Source organism: Miniopterus natalensis, chromosome 11, assembly GCF_054644295.1.
Source record: "Miniopterus natalensis isolate mMinNat1 chromosome 11, mMinNat1.hap1, whole genome shotgun sequence".
Taxonomy (NCBI): domain Eukaryota; kingdom Metazoa; phylum Chordata; class Mammalia; order Chiroptera; family Miniopteridae; genus Miniopterus; species Miniopterus natalensis.
Genome location: NC_142091.1, coordinates 62,067,246 through 62,087,129, shown reverse-complemented (window position 1 = coordinate 62,087,129; position 19,884 = coordinate 62,067,246). Strand labels below are relative to the sequence as shown.

General features: G+C 43.6%; 1 protein-coding gene across 1 annotated transcript in view; it reads right to left on the bottom strand.

The window, feature by feature from the left end:
- Positions 1 to 11,947: 11,947 nt before the first annotated feature.
- The window catches only part of IFTAP (intraflagellar transport associated protein), a 47,913-nt gene continuing 39,976 nt past the window's right edge, over positions 11,948 to 19,884 (bottom strand). Inside the window, exons 6-7 of the mRNA XM_016206234.2 lie at positions 17,544 to 17,683; positions 11,948 to 12,191 (exon numbers count right to left, since the gene is read on the bottom strand). Of these exons, the coding sequence (XP_016061720.2) occupies positions 12,027 to 12,191; positions 17,544 to 17,683 (305 nt within the window). The 3' untranslated portion in view covers positions 11,948 to 12,026. The remainder of the gene's footprint in view (positions 12,192 to 17,543; positions 17,684 to 19,884) is intronic.

The window sequence follows — 19,884 nt, the reverse complement described above, 5'->3', positions numbered from 1 at the left end:
TAACACAATTGATCAACTATTGTAGGCCTTGGGTTCTCCATCGGAAAAATGAGGATTATGTAACTTGTATATTAATCAGTTATAGGTTTTGGAAGATATTCAAACATCTTTTCAATATGTCCCAAAATAAGGTACACATCTGACTTAATCACACGCCTGTGTCTCCACGCCCGCCTGCCTCCTATAAAGCTTTCTTCATATGAAACTAAGACTTCTTCTTTTCAATCTATGCCTCTCTGTTAAGAACACACACACACACACACACACACACATATTCAGGACTTTTCCTGTGATTTCCAAGTAGTGAGAACACAAAGAGTAAAGAAATGGGGATGGGTCTCTTTGACGTTGGTATAAAGACACCACCCTACCTCATCCCCATTACCTGTTTTATTTCTATCAGCAAAATACTCAAAGACCTGCTCATTGAGCATGTTAATTTTATTTTTTAAAATACACAATGTACTTCAAATCCTACAAACAAATATTTTCTACACTTTTACTTACATTTGAAGAATGCCATAGCAATGAATAATGGGCTTGTAACAAAGATCGTTAATACTTTTCATTGCATTAAATTTCCTATCAACCCTAAATTCAAGCCGGGTCGTGCTAAGATAACCATGAGCAAAGGGAACAAGAGGCTATTTGGTATCTAAATCCCTACATTAAAACTCACTATTAGACTAAAAACATCATATAGACCTTAGAAGGTAGATTTTGTTATTTATGCCACTTAAATTGAGACTAATTTTACCAATTTAGTATTTAACATTAATCACACAAGAAGCCCCCAAACTCCTAAGATCCTAAGACCTGGACAATTTAACAGCATAGATCTGGATAAACAGATCTGGCTTTAAATCCAGGCTTAACCATTAACCAACAATGCAAACTAGGCCAGGTTATTTAACCTCTCTGCAAAGTTTCCTCAACAAAAAGTGAGTTAAAATTAAATGAGATAACACTCTCCGTGAGGAGTAGCCATTAGATACTGTTGTGTAACTGTCCTTTCCAGCTCTGTCATTCTCAGCTCTCAGGGTTCTAAGCTTCGTAGTTGCCAGTGTCTCGGTTTAAGACCTTGGTCATTTGTTTTGTCTTGTTTTTCAAAGAAAGAAAATAGGGGAAGTTGGCAAAATGCTCTCAGAAATTATCATGCAATCAAAAGCCAGACTTCCAAATAAGGCACAGATTCTTCAGCGTGTCCCTTTAAGAAAGGAAAGTTCTGAGTCCATCACAGCCAAAAATAAAACCAAAACGCACTGCAGCTCGTTCCTATCAGAAAGACGTATTGCTCTCCACACAATGGATCACCCTGTGGTACAAATCAGCATCACTGCAGCGCGCTTCAAAGTAATTAAAAGGCATCCCTTTCCATCCAAGGTGTAATCAAGGCAATTTACTCCCAACCATAATCAAGAAATTATGTAAAGGTAGATTAACGTTATGAGCAACTTTTTTCATATGTGAAGATAATTTATTTCCGTACCTTTTTTTATGTTTCAAATGAGGATTCTAAAAGACAAGGTTTTCCAAAATACCTCAACTCAGCAGAGTCTTGAAATATTGCAAAAGAGATCAAATTTTCCATCCAAAGCAGCTCCCAGGCTCCAGGGCGGACGGGGCACCTTGTGGATTTATGGGCCTGCAGCCGCATTCGGAGCGTCTGGAGCCCTCGGGCAGCGTTACTTCTGAGCACTGGGAAGAGGTCAGGAGGAGTGATGAAGACGTGATGGCTCTTTCTTTCCGTAGAGCTTGGAGCCATGTATTTCAGTCCAGGTGAGGACAAGATCTCTAGCAGCTCTTAGAGCAGGAGAGCAGAGGGGAGGAAGAACGGCCAGCCATGTGGTTCATCCCCAACTTTCTGGGGGGAGTCACTGTCCCCTTGCAATGCTCACTCCCATGAAGAGGCTGGGCATCCTCTGCTGAGAGCCAGGTAGGAGCCTTATTGAGACTGTAGACACAGCTGCCCCATTGTAAATGGGGGTTCTAAAAGGTTTCCTGGGTCCCACATCTCTACGCTAGCATTCCCCTGTCCTTTACATTGGCTCTGAGTCACCCCAATCAACCCCCCTCTGATATGGAAATATTACAGATGGGCAACTTGAGCAGGCACGACCCACATTTACCCACTATCTTCACGACTGAGGATCCTTTTATCATGTGCTTCTCCACACCTCCATGGAGTCTGTGTACTGAAAGACCTTGCCAATCAAAGTTAGGGCATTTATTAACCATCCTTTGATCCCATTGTTTGCACGTATGAAGGGCACAGAAAATGACAGGCCCTGGTTGGCACGGGGCTACCAACATCATCACCACAGTGAGCTGATAGAATCCCGGCCAATAGTAAGAGTGGTTCAGAGCCCAGACTCTGGAGCCAGAGCACCTGGGTTAGAAACTCAGCTCTGCCAGTTGCCAGCTGTGTGACTTTGGGCAAGTTATACAGCCTCTCTGTGCCTCCATTTTCTCATCTGTAACATGCTAGTAATAACAGTCCCTACCTGTAGGGTTGTTGGAGAGATGTAGGAGAAATAAGTTAATTTACTTAAAGAACTTCTAACAGTGTCTAAAATATACTAATTGCTAACTTATGATGGCTTTAATTTTTTTAACAGTTTAATTTCTAGAAGTATCTCTAGGAATCATTCCTGGAAACTTATGTCCCTGGATGTTTGGACCTAAGTGAAGAACTTCAAGACCTTTTAAAATTTCATCTTGTTTTCGTGTGGCCCACAGTTCAGCTCTCACCACTATAGTTAATCGTAGCTTTAATACCATCCTTCTGCACGAAGCGAGGTGAAAATAAAAGTTATCTGTGATAGACTGTGTCAATAACACTAAACTCTATTTCTTTTACAATTACTGTTTCTTCATTTATAAAGCATCACTGGGAAGTACAGATTGTTTTCCTTTCCCCCATTTTATTTGAAAACTCAAGATATGAGCCTTTTTCTGATAGAAGCCAGGGACTTTGAGGAGTAGTGGGTCATAGGGGGACAGGAGAAGTCACGGGTTCAATCAGAGGTCTGAGGAAAAAAGCTAGAATGCACTAAATGGAAAGCTGTATCACTATGCCCACATGAAACGAAGAATAGGGGAAATTTTGGCAAAAGGAAAATGGCACTGGCCCAATCTTTCCAGTGCTGGAATGGATAACTACCCAGAGGGTGAGAGAGCCGGGCTATACCGTCCCCCCACCGCCGTCCTCGGGGCCACCAGCACGTGGGACCCTGTAGACAGACGCCCCCTCCCCCATCGGTGCCAGTATTAGCTCTGTAATCTTGAGAAGTGACTCTGTGGCTCGATGTCCTCATTAGTAAAATAGAGATAACACCTCTCCCTACCTTACAGGGTTTTATCAGGATTAAGTGAGTTAATGTATGTAAAGCTCCTAGAACGGTGCCTGGCACAGACTGTGTTACATAAATCTAAATTATTGTCTTTATTTTTTTTTATTTTTTTAAATTAATAAAAAAAAATTTTTTTAAAACACACAGGTTCCTAAACTTCCCAGTCCCAGTGAGTCAGAATTTGTAAATTTCCCCCCAGTGATTAGAATACAAGTCCCAACCATGGCCAAAATGTCATACAGTCTCTGGATTCCCCCAACTGATCACCTGACCCCAACAACCTTTGCCTCCCTCGCCTGCCCTCGTTACACTCCAGCCACACAAGCTTTCCTTTGTTCCTCTGGTCGCCAAGCCTGCTCCCACCTGAGGGCCTGGGGCCCAGCTACTGGCTCACCCAGACACAACACTCTCTCCAGGTCATGGCAAGCCTGGCTCCATCTGGCCTTTCCGGCCTCAGCTTACCTGAAATGCCCTCAATAAGTTCCACCCTTGGCACCTAAAGGCTGTCTTGTACTCCGCCCAGACCGGTGTGCATCACGGCATTTATCAGAAGTATGTGCTGGGCCTCGGTCAGAGCGCCGGGGCCTCGCAGAGCATAAGCGCTCAGTGAATATTTACTGTCTACGGAAAATGCTCAACACTGTGCAGACGGCTGTGCCGAGCTGCTACTTAGCAATATGAAAAATAACTAATTCGCTTCAAACAAGGGGCAATAAAAGAAGCTGAGGGCTTTGTTTGCTGACTTACTTGGGATTTAATTACGGGGAGGATTTTGATGAAAAGAAGAAAGACTATTGTAGTACATTATGGTGTTAATGTGTGGGAGTTTCATTGTTTACCCTTGTCTCCTTCCTAGGGTTTTATTAATGAGCCAACTATCTTGTAAGGGAAAATGTATTACAATGAGCTCCATTTGGTTGTGGATCAAGATAAAAATAACACAGTGTAATTTAAACGAAACGATGTTTGCTTGGTGAGTGGCAGACCCATTTAACACTAGCTTCTCTTCTTCCGCACTCCGGCTGTGCACCCCCCAAGCTGAAGGGACTCGGCCTCCTTCCCGTCTAGCTTATGAGGGGGGAGATGAGGCAGCTGCTCAACAATCTAAGTTGACCTCTGGGGGGGAAAATCAAGGTGACCCCTCGAACAGCCACCCTTTGCAAAGACTCGCCACCTTGCCTGGCAGCTTTTGAATGTTGGTGGGTCTTCTGACAGCCACCTCTGATTTTCTGGGCAGGTATTCACCACCTGGTGGCTTCTCGGAAGCAGCTTCATGGACCAAAGCAGGGCACTGATCCCAGAGAGGTGGCAGAGAGGTGGCATTCCCCTTCAGCAGATAACCTTCAAAAGAAGGGCAGCACCTTACGCCCACCTGCGTTAACTGTCAGCTGCCCACAACAGAGCGCGCAGCGGTGGGAATGCCCCTGTTATCGCCGGCTTTCATCGCTGTGATAGAGAGAGGCCGCTCTTGCGGGCTGAGAGGCATAGATTTCAAGGGTTTCTTTGCCTTTGATGTCAATCTTTCACCACCACAAGATGAACATGTGCCACCTGTGGTGCAGCAGAGTGTCTGCCAGGGGAGTGGGAGAGCAGGGGAACGCATACATGGACAGGTATTTGCCATGGGTGCTACATCGACGAGACGAGCCATCTCTCCCCCAAAGAACACTGAGCTCAACTTCTAGAAAGTATAAAGGATGTTAATGGACCTCTCTTCGTAGCTATTAAAGGTCAATACTTTCTTTGCACCAATGAGTGTAGCTGGTGCATGACTAGGTCACCACTGGGTTCCCTGGGATATTGCTCTGACATCTCTTTCCTGTGTCCAGTTTGCCTCCCTCTGATGTTGTCCTTCACCCCATCTCACCAAAGATGACACCAGACATGGGACACTCAGTCAATGCTCAGTATGTCCTTAATACTTTGTTTTGATCAATTATTGTCCAAGATGTAATGACTGTCAGATTTTGGGGAAATGAGCACGCGAGCACACTTCACAAAGTGCATTTTCTCATTCTGAACGATCGTGATGGCACTGGACTGGCTATTTGTCGACACACAGCACACTAGAGCTTAATTTCAGCACAGTGAGAAGTGATCACTTTGGGTACCAACTATGTAAAACCCTTTTGTGATCCTTGCAACCTGAGGACACGAACTAAGATTCAATGGGCTCATTCATGCTGACAAATGCAGAAGCCATGATGTAAGTAAAGGAATTTTCCAGAAACACTATGACTAGCATTTCACACAGCCTCTGACATGTAAGGGACACACGTGGCACTATTGGTTTTTGAACACAGAAGAATCTCAAGTCCTACACCCAAGCCCTCATCCGCAACATGCATAGATTCTTCTCTTTGTCTTAAATGAAAATGCCTTCTCCGGAGTTCTGTGCACCTGCCTGTGAGCAGCCAGGTGTTCAGCTGTTTAAACAAAAACACCAGCCAGCGTGCATCTCTCTGCTACACTCACACCTGGTGCATGGGGGGAGGCAGAGACCGGTGCTACAGGCAGAGCCCACGGGCCAGAACAATAGAAGGAGAGCTGAACAAAGACAAATGCTGCACTTTTTTCTCTGAGAAATGTCAGCAAACTCAATTTCAACAAAACAAAAAGGCGATGCAAGCTTAGCTAATCTATGAAAGTTACTCACATTTGAAAATAAGTTGGAGTCACTGAAAAATAATATAAATATATATATTTACACATAACATATATATATATATTCATCAAAAATCATTAGAGTCAATGCATCAGTAACAGAATGACACTATAACCAAAACATTTAAAGAAAGGCATGAACTAGTCTTCAGGAACCAGTCTCTTCAGGCACTAGCTGACGTTAGTTTCCCAAAACGAAGCCCCCTGCAAAGTCGCAGACACTAGCCTACTTAAACCCAAGGGACTTAGAAAATCATTTTTGCAAAGATATCTGATACAGTGGCGTTTTTGAAGTCCTGATCCATATGATTCAAATACTTTTGAAGGGAAGAAAAAAAAAAAGATGAGAACAATTAGGTTTTTTTTCTGCCTGCCTGTTAAACACCCTAATTACTTCAAGCACTATTACCGCCACTTGAACATAAGCCATCCTTTGAAGCTACTTTTCAATCTAAACTGAAACTGATGCTAAGTTCTTCGGAGAATATAGCCAATATTAATACAATTTGGAGAGTTACTGGATTTACTTTTTTATCTTAACGGGAATGTCAATGTTCTAAGTGCACACAATGGAGATAATCTACTACCATCTGAAGTGGAACCAACACCACCAAAGACCTCTTTAAAAAGACAGCACAATTTATTTTACAAACATGAAAAGTATTATAATTATATACCATGTACCATAACTTTTATTACTGACTGCCATTACTTTGACACTAAGATGTCTTTCTATATCCCTTCATGCAAAATTTACTTACAGGAGAATTACACTGCTGGGTCTTTCTTCTCTCCTACTTTTGTACTGGATAGAATTACATTTCCTTCTGATTATTAACTCAATAAATCATTCTGGGGCAGCTTGTGCAGACATTTTTTGCATTAGTTTCTTACCATAAATCCAATGGGCTAATAAATCATGGCATTAATTATTTGTTTCTAGAATAAACCAGACACTAGATACATAGGGGTTGAATACGAAACTGTCAACGTGACCCATTTCCGTGGCACTCCGCCCAGATTCTGCAAGAGCAGGAGGTCAGTGGCAAGAACCATAACGTGCAAGAGACAGTGCTTAGCGCACGTTGTAAGAACGAGCGAGACGCGGCGCGTGCCTCAGGGTCGGGTGGGAAAACATGGGCACGAATGGCTATGAAACCAGGCGGAAGAGGACGGGGAGCAACGGTGTTACCGAACCACAGCAAGGTTCTGGGGAAGATGAAACTACGGCGGGTTGGGGGGATCAGGAAGGCTTCCCGCAGGAGGTGGCCCCTGTGGCACATCTTAAAGGGCGAGTGGAAACTCACTGGGCAGACTTGAAGGGTGATCATCCGGAACAAAAAGAACAGTAAGGAGGAAAGCGTGAAGGGAGAAGGCGACATCCGGGAGCCACATGTGCTCAGTGTTGTCCGTGTCACGGGGTCCACGGCAACAGGGCCTCGAGGGCTCCGTGGGGAAGTTTTTAAAAATGCAACGGACAACGAGCAGCGAGTGGTGGTCTTGAAACAAGACAGCAACGGGAAGATGAATGTGAAAGCAACGTGCCAAACGAGCTAGGATGGAGAGAAGGGAGGCGTTTGAAGACTAAGTGGGAAGTAAGAAGGCTCCCAGGAGGGGCTGAGCAAAAGGGAGGCTCCGAGAATGGCAAGGGGAATGCAGGCAGCAAGCGCATCGGCAAGAGAAGGCCCTGCTTCTGAGGAGGGAGCTCCTAACACACGAATGCTCTGCCTGCACCAAAGGCAACCAGCCAGAGACGCTCCCCTCTCCGCGTCAGGGGTCCTAGGGCTCACCCAGCCATCGCGTATTCACACCGGGCTTTCCACCACGGGGCAGAATCTGCAAAAACCTCTTGACATCTCACACCCCAGTTCCTGTCGCTCGTTTATTCAACGGAGAAAACCCGAGTGCCAATGGCCATCAAGAGGCAGCACCTCAACATTCGCGAGGGCAAGACCCTCCCGTCACCTTCACAGTCTAATGGTCCCGCCCTGGTGCAACGCTGTAGGGAAGGGTGCGTGTGTGTGTTCTCCTGGACATTTCTTTACTGTTTTGTAGATTTAAAAATAAAGGAAATAATACATTGCAATAAAATGGGGAAGATAAAGTTGCAAAAAATCTTAGAAAATAGAGGAAAGATAAAGGGAAAATGAGAGAGGAGAGTGTGCAAAAGCAGCAGAGTGGCAATCGCAGAAGTTCAGCATCCAAAGAGGTGAACATTCTAGAAAGGGGGGGGGGAGAAAGAAAGAAAAGGAAGAAAATCATCAAAAAAATCCACAATAATCAAGACAACTTCCTAGGATGGAAGGACAGAGGTTTGCAGATGAAGTGGCCACTGTGTGCCCGGCGCAGAGGAAGGAAACAGGCCTCTGCCAACAAGTCCCTTTGTGAGTCGAGACTCTCTCAGTTCCCCGCAGGGTTATTATGAGAGAAAGGAACCCGCCGAACACGGGACAGTTCTACCGGTCAGGCTCGGCTCCCCAAATTGGCACTGGCCCTCAGAGTCCCAGGAGTCTAGGGAGTAAGAATGTACGGGGGCCCTGAATAACATAAAAAGTGCACAGTGTGTATCCAACCAGACTGAATTGATGGAGTGGAGCCCCGGGTTCTTCTTATGTTTTCAGGTTTGATTCACTTGGTAAATATTTATTGACACCTACTTTATTGCAGGCACTTTGGGTGTTGGAGAGGCAGCAGTGAAAAGACAGGCTCGGTGAAGGCCCTCTTGCAACTTACGTTCTAGAGAGCGAGTCAGATAATAAACAAGACGAGGCAGGGTCACGGGAGGCACAGAGACGGGGCGAAGGGCTGTGAAAAGGGGGTTGACAGGTGTTCAGAGAGACTCGGGGGAGATGCTTTCCACCTGCGGCCTGAACAATGAGAAGGATCCAGCCTTCAAAGACCAAGGAAGACCAGGCACAAAAAAGCAAAGGCCCTGTGGTAGAAACAAGGTGGAGTGTTTGAAAAACAAGAACAAATACAAACTGGTCAGAACATGATATACAATGAAGAAGGTATGTTGACACTGGAGAGGTAAGTAGTGGCCACATTACCTAAGGCTGGACAGGCCACAGTCAGGTATGGATTTCTCTTCCTCATACTGGAAAATATTTTCCTAGAAAATTCTCAGTAAGGTTGCCTCTTTCATGTCATTTCCAATTCTATTGTCTTCATTTACCATCAACTTCCAAGTAACAAGCAAATGAAACGAAAATGGATTCTCTTTTTCATATTTTAATTTGACTATGCAGTCACCCACACATAAGGAACATTTCTTTATTTAAATGAAGATATAGTTCTATCTCTTTCATGGAGGGGAAAAAATTCTTGATAAGGAAGGAATCAAGGAAATTCAATACCAGGTCGGTATGTTTTCTCTCAGGTTGCTCAGTGTGCCACCACTCTCGGTGTGGCCGGCCTGACACCTTCACTCAAGCTAGTTTGTGCAGCAAATGCCACATTGTTTCAAGACACTTTAACATTTTCCACGTCTTCCCCTCCCACGGTGGTGCACACACACGGGGGCGCCCTTAGCTTCTGCTCTGCGTCAGCCTTGCCTCAATGGTGCCGCGGACTCCGTGAGAGCATTAGCCATCACCATGCGCGCAGGCTTCTCCTAGAGGCGCTTGGTCAGGGTTTGCCAGGCAACGTAAAACAAGCCATTTACATCGATTCAAGGGATCCATAAAGCTGAAAGTCGTGCAGGAGGAGCTGCTAGTTAGGGCGAGAGCAACGATACAACTGAGACAAAACTATTTCATTGAAAGGCTTTGAGGGACCCATTTTCCAGTGTCACTTTTGCTGTAACGCACAATTGCCCCAAATAATGCAGGAATCAAAAACTGCCGAAAGGAACAAAGCCTAAACACAGTACACCAACTCTACAGGTGAAATGCTCTGCAGTAACATTCACCTGCCGACTACCCGGGCTAGTTAATGAACTATGACACTAAAGTGTCATGCTTTTTAAACACTTAGAAAGATGGCTTTGTTTCTTCTATTAGAAAACTATTTCAGTCCATAAAACTGAGTCTTTAAAATGGTGGTGTCTTTTCTTCATTTAAAATACCAAAATGCTGTGTATTGATTGAGTCAAAAGAGAGTCTCTGGCCTTGTGAACGATTATATCACAATGTGGTTGTCTCAGTTTGGTGCGTTACATGGATTGCATACTAAAATCTTCTTAACCTCATGATTGCTCTCTCCTTCCCACATTGCATCAATCAACAATCCTTGCTAGTTCTACGTCCAAATCTCTAATCAAATGCATGCTCTCCACTTCCACCTACACTGCTTTAATTCAGGCTCCTATCATCTCCCCAGACAAGCTCTTCTAATGGCCTGATTTCTTCCTGACCACACTCAAATGCCACCTCCTCTGTGAAGTCTCCCAGCTCTCCACGGCACGATTAAATCACTCCAACTTGCTTTGTCCCAGGAGCTCTCGGTACACAGGACCCTTACAGCACAGATTACCCTCTACCGCAGAGCTGCAAGTAAAAATATGCAGGCCACGTGTGTGACTGCAAATGTCCCAGGAGCCTCATCTAAAAGGTAAAAAGAAATTGGTGAATTTAATAATACATTTTATTTAACCAGGTATATCCAAAATATTATCATTTCAACATGTAATTAATACAAAAATATAACAAGACATTCTACAGTTTTTCATATTAATCCTTTGAAATCCAATGTGTATTTCACATTTGTAGCATATTTAAAATGTAGACATAAGCTGTTGTCAAAAATAACTGATCTGTATTTAGATGTCATAAAAGTTACCATTGAAAAATGCCCAAATTGTTCCAAATATACTGGAAACTTTTATAATAACTGCATCAAATATCAACTTCTTTTTAAATTAAAATAAAATTAACATTTAAAAATCAGTTCCTGTCTCACTGGCTGCATTTCAAGTGCTCAACAGCCACATGCATCCAGTGGAGATTCTATCGGGCAGCGTAGCTCTAAGGTTATTATTTGCGTATACATCTGTCTTCCCCACAAAATCAGACCATGTCTAATTCATTTGTGTTCTCCCCATTGCCTTGGCACATGCAAGGTGTTTTATGAAAGTTTGTTGACTAAATAAAGAAAAATAGATGTGGAAGTCACCTGATTCCACTGTAATGTTAAATCAAGAGAATTCTTTTGTAGGGAATATAAATGGCCATTTTTATGAATACATATACACACATACACAAGCACAGGCCTGCGTGAAAACTAATTAAGACTAAGTACATTTGATCTGTCACCGACTCCTTCAATAATAAAACTGACTTCATACAGACTATTTCCCCTTCACCTGCGCCTTCATCCAGCTACTCTCCTTTCCTTAACGCACGCCTGGGGTACTCTACACAATTAGCACTTCATATAAGTTTTTACATTCTCTAGTTGCTTTCTCTCTCTACATCTTGCCTTTCCAAATTCTATTTTACGCTTCTGCAGATAGAGATCATTCCTCGTTGCCCTTTGAAGCTATTATCGTAATAACAAAGTACAGGAATTTAATACATGACACAGAATCGCTTCTCCGATGCCTCCTCCCAGCCAACCCTAGAGCCCAGCCGCTCAGCATTCAGATTCACGCCAACATGTCAGGATAGCCGGGGCCAGGTAACCTCCCCACGTAATCAGTACTTCTCCATGTGCTACAGTGTGTTTTGTAAGTGGAACTGTCCTTCACCCCCCACAAGGTGGGATGATGATTCCAGTCTTTGTTACAATGCCCCGCCTCTCATCAAAACGGACCCCTGCTGGGCGCTGCTTCCTGCCCCGCTCGCGTCTCCATCGCCCCCTACCGGCCGTGGGCTGCAACAACACGACAGAGGGAACCGCGGGGAGAGATCTCTGCTGTCTTGTTAGGAGCATCTCCCTACAGGCAAGTAACTCTGATAAATCAAGGCACACATAAACTTCCACAAAGGGAATTACAGTGGGTTTATCATTTATTCCATTTTTGCTTAAATAAGAACAAAATAAAAGTAAACGGGAAGATGCCTTGGAGAGTCAGTCGCCGGGTTCCTCCAAGTCTGTGCTGGTGTTCCCTCGCTTTTGCTTGGACAGCTCTCTGATGGCTTCTAGCTCTGCAGGAGTGAACTTGGGGGTGAGCATCACAGCGTCATAATCAAATTCTTCATCAAGTCTGAAGGGCTGAACTTCATCTCCAAGTATCTACAGGACGTAACAAAGGAGGAAAATCATTTACAATCATTGTAAATGAAGATAAAGTTGAAAACATAAATTCCCTATTAATATTTAATTAAACTTTTTTTTAGACTTCAGCTCTCTTGGCTGATTAAGCTCTTTTTAAGTAAAGGAATAAATTCAATTATTCAATTTGACCTAATTTAAGCCCCTTAATATGCCCCATTTGTACCGTCCTGCCTCTACAGGAATATCATTAACTAATTCCACCCACGGCAAGAATTAGAAAGTCTCTCTTGCACACATTCACTACATTTTTACCACCTGTAGTGTTAGGACTAGAAACATACAGAAAAATGAAGAGTTATATTAAAGTGTGGAAAAACATGCCTTAAAATTTTGATCAACCTCGAATACATTTTCACCATTTACTGTAAAAGACATTTTCAAAGTTAAAAATACTCTGCACTTAATGCATTAACTTCAGATTATACCTATAATTCCTGGTCCAATAACAGTAGGAATTAAAGCACACAGTCTCGCCTTAAATTAAAAAGCCCAGGATTCCTTTGTCCTACCAAGAATTTCTAAAATACTATAGAATTTATCTGCAAGTCAGAGAAATTCCAACGAGGGATAATAATTTTGTATCTATTTATTCATAATCTGTGTTTTAAACATTTCCTAAAGGAAGGTAGATTTTTTTAAGCATATTTGCCAATAAACAAGAGAGAATGCCTTACCTCTCACTACCTCACCCCTTGAAGAGCCCCCCAGAGCCAATGGCGTGTGCTACAGCGAAGCCTCCGTGCGGCTCTGTAACATGTATGGCGATGCTGAGATAATTGAAAACTACAGTTTATGCAAGAACAGGGGAAAAAATGCCCTGAAGCTATAATCAGCTTTAAATATTATTGTCTGGAAAATGATTTCACTGAGTGGATTTTGCAGTGTTCTTGAAAACGGAGCATAGAGCTCAGAAACCGTGCTGTTATTAAAAGAGGAAAGAAAAAGAAAAACCACCATGGAAAGTACGCATGTCCTGTCTGTTCGGCAGGTTGCATCTCAGTCAGGGGTGCGGGGTTCAAAGCAAACACCCAGCCATTTATCAGCCTTTCTTAGTAAAACCAGCAAGAGAACCAATTTCAGAGACTTGCTTGTTTACTCCTTAATAGAAAGTGCACGCTTTCCTGACAACGGAGTGGTCACTGACGGAGTTCCCACCGAATGCCAGCCCCAGTGCCAGGAGCTGTGTGGGGTGAGCAGTGATCTTCCGACAGCCATCTCAAGAGGCGCTGAGGGGCTGTCCCGTGCCCTAGGCTGCACGGCCAGGAAGGAAGAGAGGGGACATCTGAATCCAGGGTTATCTGCTTCAGGTGAAGCTTCACCTCTCAAACATCACCAGCAAAAATCCACCTGGGAGTCTTCACGGAGCCGCATCATCGCTGCCTGGGAGAAAGGCCCTTTCCTGAACGAGCTAAACAAATCCCGTCGCTTATAACAGACAGAGCACACGAGGCTCCGCCTCATACCCTGACCCTCTACGTGGAGAGCAGCTGCACGCGGGAAGCAAGTCAGCCCGCAGGGGGACTGATCCATCAGGGCCACCTTCTGAGGTCAAACTTATCATCGCCACAAAGGGACGAGGGGTTGCCCTGCTGAGAGCAGCTCCAGCGAAGAAACATGCACACAAGGACGCGGGATGTTCGTTTCCTGAATCCTAAGCGTCCCCGCAGTCTCCAAGTCTCCTGGGCGATGCGCGCCGAGGCTGGCAGGCCTGGCCCCGCCCTGGGCCGAAGCCAACGGACACTGCCAGGGCCAGGGGGAGTCCCATCGTGCCCGGGCACCAGCTCATGGGATCCTGGCTGCCCTTTCATACCTGGTCAAGGGAAGAATGCATCACGTCTTGCTCCTGATATTATCCGACCCCGTGCTAGGTAGAGGCGGGCAACGGTGCCAGAACGTACAGGCCACAGTCCCGGCCACCAGGCGTTTACCGTTACATGTCATAGGAGCACATACAAGGTGCAGTGGGGTCGTAGAGGGGGGCACGAACCCCAGCCTGGAGGCCAGGGAGGCCTGTGGGAGTAAGTGATATCTAAACTGATCCCAGCTCTGAAAGGACTAGCAGAAGCTAACGAGGACAGGAGAGAGTGAGCCTGAGAGGACAGAGCGGACAGAAAACATTCCCAGCAAAAGAAAATGAGTATCTAAGAACTAAGGGCAAGAAAGAATATAAAACCATTTTAAGAAATTGTGAGTATGAGAAGTGAGAGCAAATGTTAACACAAAAAATGAACCCAACTGAAGATAACATTGACTTCTTACTAAAGTTAAGGTGTCCAACTTATTTTAGGACTTGGTTTATTTTACTATATAATTTCAAAAGTAAACGTTCTACCTAACATTCTTGAGAACATGCACAAACATACACATGCAAAGAGTGGCTGGGGAAGGGAGGTGTAGATGGACCATTTGCAGGGCCTCGAAAGTTTAGCATACGTTTTTGTGCATTTGGGGCTTTTTCCCAAGCCTCTGCCATTATAATTTTGTATTAACTTATTCCGACTTTTATTAACTGTAAGTATATTTCAACAGCTCTCACAGACTGAATAGAAATGAATCCATTCTTAGAGCAAAGTAATTATGAATACGTAATTAGGAATACCCTAGTATTTATAGATTTATAATTCAACACAATACTTAGAAATTTATAAACCAACACATGACTTAAAAGGTAACTATTATTTTACTACAGGGTGTCCCAAAAAAATGTATACATACTTCAACAGCTGATAGCTCAAGTGATGTTTCTTTCTTTTCAGTTTTAATCCATTGGAATTAATAATGTTTAATAAGTGTACATACATTTTCTGGGACCCCTATATATACGTTAACGATGCCATTTAAAAACTCTAATATAAAGTATTGCAGTTTTTTATTTAGTATTTTTTACTATACACCCCAAAATGATAAATTTGACTTTGTAAGTTAGATCTCAATAAACTTAACTTTAAAAACAACAAAAAAGAAACAACTAGATACACACTGCAACTCAGAAGACATCACTGTGAACTTCGAAATGACAGCTTTCAAAAGACTGTAAAGTAGCAATTCTATTTATGTATTTCAGCTGTTGGCTACTGGCACACTCGGCGAATTCCCTTCTTTCAAGTTAGGTTCATTTTAAGGTCTTGAGCTAAAAGACTCCATGGTTTGTAGATTGCTAACTCAAATTCTGATTTATTTCAAAGAGAAGAACTTGTGCAATGGAACACCAAATCTCCCACTATTAAACAGAAAACAACTATGAATTAAGTTATTAACTTGTTATTTTTGCCTAAGGAGCTGAGAGAAGTGTGTGGATTTCAGGTGTCTAACTTCAAATCTAACTGAAATCTTTGTGTAGCCTCTGGGGGAATAGAATTTGTACATTAGCAAAACACTGCTAGATTCCGTAAAATTGCTCATGTGACTTATTCTAAGGGAGATTCTGCTACAAGAGGACTCGTTTTCATTCATACCACCACATAGACAAATCAAAGAAAACAGGACTAATGCTCAAATCAGTAATAGCAGCATTTAGCTATAGGCTCTCTTACAAAACAATATGGTAAATAAACTGTCTTTATAGGTGAAAATTTTTGAAGTCCCAATAGGAATTGAAAAAAAAAACAGGATATCTCCCATTAAAATACTACCAACGTTTCTTCTATGACCTCTTCTGTGGGTTGGGGGTAGGGAGAAGGAACTCACAATTTTTCATCTTCCTAATGTGAATTCCTTTCATCAAAATCAATTAACAAAGGTGAGAAATTATTCACAAATAGAAAGTGGAAGTTTCTTGGAAAATGTTTGATTTTAAGGGGGGAAGTGCACAATGTATAAAACCAGTGATAAAAAAAAATTAATTAGTCCAATCTATACCAGGACGCCATGGATTCTTATTAGGCAATTATGGGAAGTCAGAGTGTCCGGGGTACACTGGCATCCTCTGACACTGAAGTCACAGAAAGCAGCTATCTCTAGCCCCTTGGTAGGTCCTGACAGGACACATTTGCTGGAAGTCGATGCGTAAGTTCTTTTACTGCTACTGGGTGCTTTAAAATACGATTACTACTACTAAACCACACAGAGTTGGTCCGGTATTAAGATTCTAGACAGTTCTGAAAAGTTTCCCTCACAAGTAATGGTTAGAAATAAAAATCCCAAACCAAGATATTACTCTGGATGTTTAAAAAACAGCAAAAGTTATCCATCTATGTCTTATGAGTCAGCCAACACACACACACACACAAAAATGTTTATATCATTTTGATTCCAACATTTTAAAATGTTCACATTTTCTGGGGAGAAATTTATATTCTTTTTGAGGATACAGTCATATACAGGGTTCTAAAAAGCATCTTACTGGATGTTTGATAGGTTCCAGAAATCATTCAGTGTTTCTTAAAATTTTCAACTGAAATCATTTTACAAAGATTTCTATAATGGTACTAGGGGGCATGACCACTAGTTGGTCAAATAATTTGTATGGTCACAATGGAAGTCAAGATCATAAACAGGTTCTTGGAAAGAAACTGATTCCTGCCAGAAATAACCTTGCAATTTTTGTTTCTTACTATTCAACAAAAGCAATCCATAATTCAGAAAGCACATAGAAAAGCAGCTGCCCCTACCAGTTTACCTGGTAGCCAATTTAGGGGTTTAACGTAAGCCTGCAGGTGTCCTAGGCATATAGGTGTGCATCCTGCTCTCACCCCTGCCCCCTGCTCTCATCCCTGCCCCTCCAGGGAGGATGGTCACCTCACTTGCAACATGCACTTGAGGACAATGTCCTGAGGCAGAGGGGAGTTCCAGAGAAAACGAGCAGGGATGATCCCAGGGAACGGAGCCACTGCTAACTTTGAAGACCCTCCACAGGCTGTTACAAGAAAGAAACTTCCATCCTCTCCAGCCACTGAGCTATTGCTGGGATTCTGCCCTGCAGCAGCCTGGCCTTACTTTAACTAACACCAGATGTTTACAGGACCTCAGGAACAATGATACAAAGAAAAAAGGCCAGTTCGGACTAAAAGAGATAAGAAAACCGTCTGTCCTTTCTGCTGCGTTGTCCCCAGGTGGCCCTGGCCCCTAGCATCGCATACGTCATGAAACAAAAATAGTTTCCACACATAAGCATACTCGTTCTGTGTTTAAAAAGAAATATACACATTAGAGATAGATGGCGGTGAGAGGGACCCAGTTAAGCAACTTGAATTCTGAATTTTCCAAAATCTGGGAAAAATGCAAGAGCACACAGGTATGCCAGCATTTCCCTGAAAGCACAAGTTACAAAGGCAGGGCAATTCCGAGCCTGACCGAACCCCTGTGGAGTACCTCGTCCCTGTGCCTGTCCGCCCCTTTCACCGTGGGCTGGGGCTTCGCTCCAGGGATCCCAGGCCGGGCCACGGGAGGAATGCAGGGAGGAATTCGGGGGCTCAGGTCCTGCTCCACTTCTCCGGGCAGCAGCAGCAAATCTGGTGGATACAAAATATTTCACTTGATACTTTCGAGGAATTTACAGTTGACCTAAATCATCTAAAAGCCCATAGTAGTCAAAAGAGTAAAGCAAACATGCTCAGGTAGAGTAGGTCCATCCACAACGCTTGTCCTCGTTTGGGATGCCCCTTTCTGGAGAGTACAAGTCCTTGGTGCATCTCTTTTAACCTTCTGGTTGCAGTTAGATTCCACCCAAGAGGTCTGGGAGAAATATTGTTTGGGGGTGACTTGTTCATGCCTCTCACCCCGCAACCCAATGTCTACCTCTACAGGAAAATAGGGCAAAAAGATGCTAGTTCTGCCCTATTTTCCCATACTTTCCTGAAGGGTGAAGAGAAGGGAAGTGGAGTGTTTATTTCACCCCATAACGACATGGCAATGTTTCAAAATATATATTTTAAAAAACAATGATGCCAGAAGGAAAGAACTTTAACTTTCAGCAGAAAAATGAACTACTCTGCATATTCAGAACGTGTGCTCTAATTTTCAACACCTGCAAACAAACGAACAAAAACATGTTTCCGGCCTGTTTGACACAATTACAAGAGTTCAGTGGCCAGTCCTGGTTTTCTGATCAGCGCATTATAAGGGGACGGGTGCCCTTACTTTTGCATGTGTGAGAGAGCACGGAAGCAGGACAGACAGCCGGTGCTCCTCCACGGACCCCTTCAAGGAGGAGAGGAAGCGAAGAGAAGCACAACAGGTTTCCCCCGCAGCCGGGGCCTCCAGGGGACCAGAGGGGGGCTGCTGGAGCCGGCCGGGAGCTTGCCCGGCTCGGGACAATGCTGCCTCGACTCAGCGATGGCCCCAGTGGAGTCTGCGTTCTCCGTGGAAGTGATTCACTCCCAACAGGCAGGCCTTGGCTGTTGCCAGAGGCGGCATATACAGGGAGGTAACTGAGCATGATTCCACATTCAAAAACGGAAACTTATCTGAAATAATCTCTCACCGCTGTCATATCACCTTCACAAAAAACATAATTACAAAGTTCGTAAGACTCCAGCCACAGAGAAGGGGGCCTAGGAGCTGAGCGGGGGGGGGGGAGGGGGGGGGCGCGGCAAAGAAAGTGGTGTTACTGTGATTAATTACTGAAACCATAAACGACGACCTAATTAACTAGCAGAAATAAAAACAATGATAATAGTCAACTCTTACGAGCTGACATGTTATATGGGTTATTAAGTCAGCTAATCCAACAGCTCCGCTATTTCCCGTTTTACGGGCCTTGAACTCTAAACACTGAGAGTAACCTCATTCAAGGTGCCACAGCCAGAAAGTGGCAGAGCCGGGCAGTCTGTCTGCAGGGCCCATGATGTCACATTATAAACTTCTTTTAAATAAACATTCCAATTACATGTATTATTTAAATCTATCAGATTAACCATCCAAACCCAGGGCCAAGCAATGGCACTGCAGTAGCTCATTAGCATGGTTCGTCAGTGTTAATTGCACTCAAACATTTTATGCCCAGAAAAGTACTATTTAAACTCAGTACAGTTGGTGGAAAGGTTGCCTTCCTAATATATCTATTTATGAGTTCAAAGCCAAACTCGGTGTAACTGCCTAGGACTGGTACAAGACTGATCTGGGGCCTGCCAACAACACAGGCAAAAAGAGAAAGGTTCAGGCCTCTTAATGTAAAAACCAATATCCACCAGGCTCCCTGACTGCCAGTGCAAACGTGAGGACAAGTGTGAGATAAAAATTAATTCTGCCTTCAGAGCTATTTAAAATCTGACTGACAATATCACGCACCGAGGAGGACAACGCTGCAATTCCTCTGCTAAACCTCTTCACCTCCCTCTCTAATATTTTGCAAATAATGTTTTCTTTCAAAAAAAATTCTAAGGCCATGGGAACAATTCCCTCAACCCAAGAAGACTCAGAATCCTCCACAGTTTTCTTGCCATTTATTTCTTCAGTGTAAAAGCAAAATGCACAAATGTGTATCCATTGGTGCCTAACACAGCATCTTATAACTAGTGTATTCTCCACAAACACTTGGAGATAGGAAATGAATTTCCTGCACCTCAGCTTTTAAACTGAACAGCTAGTGTCAAGCGTCTACCCCCAGCAGGGGATGTAAAGTATGTGCAGTCCTTACCCTCGAAAACTAAACTCTGTTACAGGGATGAGATTTTCACACATCAAATCTGAGGACAGTCAGAACGAAATTAAA